Raw genomic sequence first — 4906 nt, forward strand, 5'->3', positions numbered from 1 at the left:
AAAAAAAAAAAAAAGGCAAAAAAGAAAGAAACAAAGAACTTCAGTACTTATTAGAGAAATGGCTAGTTTTAAGATTACGCTGATAAGTACTTTGCTAGACAGGAAAAAGATTTACTGATAGAAGCAGCTACATTGGTTCTTATCACCTTCAATGCACGCATTTGCATGACAGCAGCACAATGTCAAACTCTGCTGTTAAAATGGAGAGCAATAAGAGAAATTATTCACTAGTTAAATGGATTAATGGGGTAATATCTGGAGGTGAATATTTCTTTCGTTTATTTGGAAACACCAAAGGGACAGTTGAGAATGGAGAAGAATCACTGCAATTGCACGAGGATTGCTTTCCATACCAATGAACGCAGTGGGTGGTAGGAAAATTGGGCAGCCATTTCCACATACATGAGTGTTGCCTGGTGTCTGTGTATCCCGCTGCAGCACACTGTATGGAAAGACCAAGCTTGCTCATATGTTTCTATGAGTGCTTGCTTTCATTCTATGAAAGGGAAACATCTTTTTAACGAGACAGGAAATTCTGTTCCAGCAGTGTGAAGAACAAGTGAACAGAACAAAACAAAATACAAAACTCCTCTTATGTATTCTGAAAAGAGCTCCTTGGAGAACAGATTTTAGAGCTTTCTGCTACAGTAAGCGACCTGTCAAAAAAAATTCTCCCAGAGCTAAGAGTGAAGACTCCTTGCTAGTGGAAGTCTTCTCTGCATTCATTTTTTTCCCCCATCATTATCTGATACACAATTAATCCTTGCTGATCAACATTCCAGCTTAAAACAGCCTACCAAAGTGCACAGCAAAAGGCCTGCTAGCCAACTGATTCTCCTCTGTTAGTCTGGAGACACATCTCTGTTTCTCCTTCTGTCAATGACTTCAACACAAATTCCCTCCAACAAATCTTGGCACCATTTTGAAAAATTGGCAGTTACCCCATCTCTCACACAATATTATCTCACCGCACCAGAAGTAGAGGAAGCTTCCCTTATATAGCTCTTTCATGGATGGACAGGAGCTATCTCCTGTACAATGAGAAATGTCATATACTTGTAGCATTTTAAGACAGCTACAGATCCTTGGGAGCCCTCTACTGGTGTTTTACCAGCCGTTTATCCAGATCCAGGACAAACGAAGGCAGCAAAGCAGCATCCATAACTCCACACCAATGCTACAGAGACAAACTAATCAACGTGACCCTGCCTCATGCATTGAGGCAGGGAGTGGGATGCTTTTTCAGGGGCATGAGTAGGTGCATGCATCTTGTGACAGAGATAAATGGAAATTGCAAGGGATTCAAGAAAAATAAAACACTGGTAACCTCTTCACATAAATCTCTAGTGATCTGCTCACAGAGGCTGCTTGATATCTCAGCCTATGAGAGCTTCAGCAAAATCAATTTATCAACTGCAACTTCTCTGGCTAGATAGGGGAACATTTGAAAGTCCACTGGAAATGTGACAAGGAAGAAACTGCATGGCTGCATTCAATGTCTCTGGTTAGATAACAAAAAATGTCTCTAGAGATTTGAAGGAACCTTATCTGCACCATCTTCATGGCCTTAATCCTGATTCACCAAGATGTTTCCTGAAGCATCATAATTCCTTTCACCTAAGGCACAGAAAATGCATGCTATATGCTGCAACTAGTTGAACTTGAAAACTTTATTTTCCATTTCATTAACCATTAAAATTTGAAAAAAGGTATTTTCAGAATATCAAAGTGTTTCATGCTTTAAAGCATATTTTTTCTGTGGAAGGTAGGCACAGAACAGAACATGATGTAGAGTTCAAAAGCCTTGTTTTCAGTGTGAGGCGGGAAGGAAAACTTTCAAAAGGAAAATTTGACTTAGCCTATTTAAATCATCAGCAACTTGCCACAGAAATCCGGAGCATATGTTCTTTTGCAGTACTTCAAAAATAACCTACTAAATGCATTTCTAAGGTCGTACCCCGACACTGGATTCTATAGAACATTTAATTGCTGGGCTTATTTAAAGGCAGGTGTCTTTCACAGAGAAAGTCCTTATAATATGAACCCATCACCAATTTCATTTTCAGGTTATTCTTTTACTTGACACACCTCTCAGAAGTACTCCAACATTGCAAATCTTCACACGTGTTTCATAATAATGAAAAATAAATCCCAAAACACCCAGAGTCTGTTTTGGTTGGCTTTTTCACATGGCCATCTAGTCCAGCAACAAATTCTCATCAAAGCACAGTGCTAGTAGCTTCAGACAACCTGAGTTTTCCCTATACCAAAGGGCAATATATCATTAAAGAACACAAACATTTTTTTCTTTCGGTTACACTCTTAGAGGTCTGACTCAGTTTGCTTACTTTCATCAGTGGATTCAAAAGCTTAGTTTCAAGTTCRATCTTACTGAGGTTTCCATTTAAACAAAAAAAGAATTCAAAGTCTAGCCTTGCCTCAGCATGCAGTAACTGAAAGATAATTCAAAAACTCTTGGAAAATGTGTGCAAGCAAACAGCAGTATCAACAAATTTCAATTAAAAACACTTCAGAAACAGCGTGCTTTGTGAACCAGTCTCTGTGTGGTTTCTCTTTCAAGAGCCAGGGACTGCAAAAGCAGTTACTGTTCTATTCCCAACAGTCTCACTGTAATACCTTTCACTGAAAAGTTATTTAGGTTCAGTGATCTCGTGAGCAATCATGGTGTTAAATTACACTTGAAAGAGTTCTACAGACTTTGTTTGGTGATCCCAGCAAACCCAGAATTATCTTAAAGATCACAAGACACTCCTCTTTACCCGCTCTTTCCATTTCTACCTCTCTGGAGAGCACAGAGAGCCCTTATTTTCAGCTTTGCAGTACTTTTCATTAGAAACTTTGTATGCATTTTATGAAGATTAAGCCAAAGTGAAAGCGGAATGCTCATAGACGCCAGGGAAGTGTCTCTGCTTTTGTGGAACCATTCTGAGCCAACTGCTACAGTGATAGGAAAGCTGATTCTGGTAACATTAATTTAATAAACCACACAGATGTACTTACATGTGCTCATTAATTTTCCACCATCCTCGCTCACAGCCTTTAATATTCTTCTCACTTATGGTATAGTTATGAAACTTCAGTGCTATACCGAGGCTCTTTTGTGGAGTCTGTTGTGAGCAAGAAAGACAGTAYAGGCAGTCTCCCTTTTCCTTTTGTGGACACAGCACATGAAAGTCCTTAGATACGTCTCAGCTCTCAATAGGGCTTTGCAGTGCCAAGCGAGGGAAGCTATGTTCACTTCCCCAGCTCAACAGCCAGCACCTGAGACACCTGCCAACARTTCAGTCACCAGTAAAAGCAAAGGTTGGCAAAGCCCAACCACAGCTGCAAGCTTTCCCCCTCTCAAGCAAACAATCCTTTCATCTTCAAAATGCCACTGGCCATAGATCCGGGGCTTTTGTATTGAGATCAAAACATTCAGACACATCCAACTTAACCAGCTACTGGTGCTTTCTGTCCATGTGCAAGTAGAGTTAGATATCACATTGAATACCAGTGTCATCTTTGAAATACTAGGAATTATTTCTGCCAAGTATTGTGGTCTTCTGCGAGCATCTGCTCAGCCAAGGTATTTTAAGCATGGTAGTATCATGAGGGTATGTAACTAACAGAAGTTCCTTTTTTAAAAGGAACATAACCTTTTTAAAGGAACATTGTCTTGTAAAAAAGGAGGGCTGAGTCAGAACAAGAATACAAAAATGGAGGTTTTTCTCCTTCTCTCTTACAGACAATATATAATTTGGGAAACAAGGGAAGTTTCAATATTAAACTGTCAGGAAATTAAATGGTTTTGAGAAGTAAGTCCAAGGGGGTTGCCCACAGTAAGTGTTCGGAAACTGGGGCGGTATGAACTAAAGATGAAGTTCGGCAAAAAGGCCAGTGTCCTAGTTTTCTAGAGAAAGAGTCTTTAGGTCTTGGCTAGCTGGACTCCACTTTAACTGGTGTGATTCCACATGGGCAACCACTACTTTAGCTAGAGATGAGTAGCAAGACTACATTGTATTCTGTGCTGTGCTTTTTACAGAGGAATATGCGGTGTTGGCACAGAGGTACCAGAAAAGTTCCTGAAGAACTTCTGAAATCTGTTTGTTGTTTCAGGGAGTAATCTTGCTAGAAAACAAGATGCATTAATAGATTTTGTTCATAACAAATTATGAGATGYCACCCAACACAGAATAAGGTTGCAACATTTTGGAGAAATCAGACAACACATAACAAGACTATCTGAAATGGATTAAGCTTTTGATCATTCACATATAGGAAAGTACCTGGAAAAGATGCAGAAAAAAAGATAGGGAAAAAAAAAAAAAGAGAGAGAGAGAGAAATGGGCAGAGTTAGAAGACAGAGTTCAACTTATTAAGCAAAATAGGCTTATAGGGGAATAACAGAGAAGCAGCAGCACTGACTAAATTAGAGGCAAAGGTTTCTCTTTTGTCCCTTTTTTAGTCCTCCTCAATTTGAGAGGAGGGGAAGGGAGCAGAGAAGAAAAATCAGTGACATCTCTCATTCTTTGCAGTAAAGCAGTTCCGAGGCTAACCCTCAAAAATTTATCTTAGCCTTTCAACTTCAAAACCAGAAAGTTTAGCTGATTTCTTGTTGAAAATAAGGGCACGGAAAAGAAAAAAAACAAACAGACAGATACTCAGCTGTCTCACTTTGATAAACTACCACATCTATGAGAACCCAAACTATGCCCTATGCAATCTTTTCTGCTATACTTCAAGGCTCTCTGTGCCCAAAACATGCAATAATGCTTAGAGGGAGAGAGAGAGCACGCGCACATGCCAGTTACCTGGAAGCTCCACACACAGAGACACTTTGGAGGATAATAGCTTGGATAATACGGACTCATGATCCTCCCTTCATAGCCGATTTTCTCTCTTG

The 4906-nt window shown here is 39.6% G+C and overlaps 1 protein-coding gene across 1 annotated transcript in view; it reads right to left on the reverse strand.

The window, feature by feature from the left end:
* Positions 1-4906, reverse strand: part of TMPRSS7 (transmembrane serine protease 7) — a 32356-nt gene that overhangs the window by 10963 nt on the left and 16487 nt on the right. Inside the window, exons 9-10 of the mRNA XM_085304919.1 lie at positions 4815-4902; positions 3022-3128 (exon numbers count right to left, since the gene is read on the reverse strand). Of these exons, the coding sequence (XP_085161045.1) occupies positions 3022-3128; positions 4815-4902 (195 nt within the window). The remainder of the gene's footprint in view (positions 1-3021; positions 3129-4814; positions 4903-4906) is intronic.

This window comes from Rhea americana, unplaced genomic scaffold, assembly GCF_003343005.1.
Source record: "Rhea americana isolate MKP2758 unplaced genomic scaffold, rheAme1 scaffold_213, whole genome shotgun sequence".
In the NCBI taxonomy this organism is placed as follows: Eukaryota; Metazoa; Chordata; class Aves; order Rheiformes; family Rheidae; genus Rhea; species Rhea americana.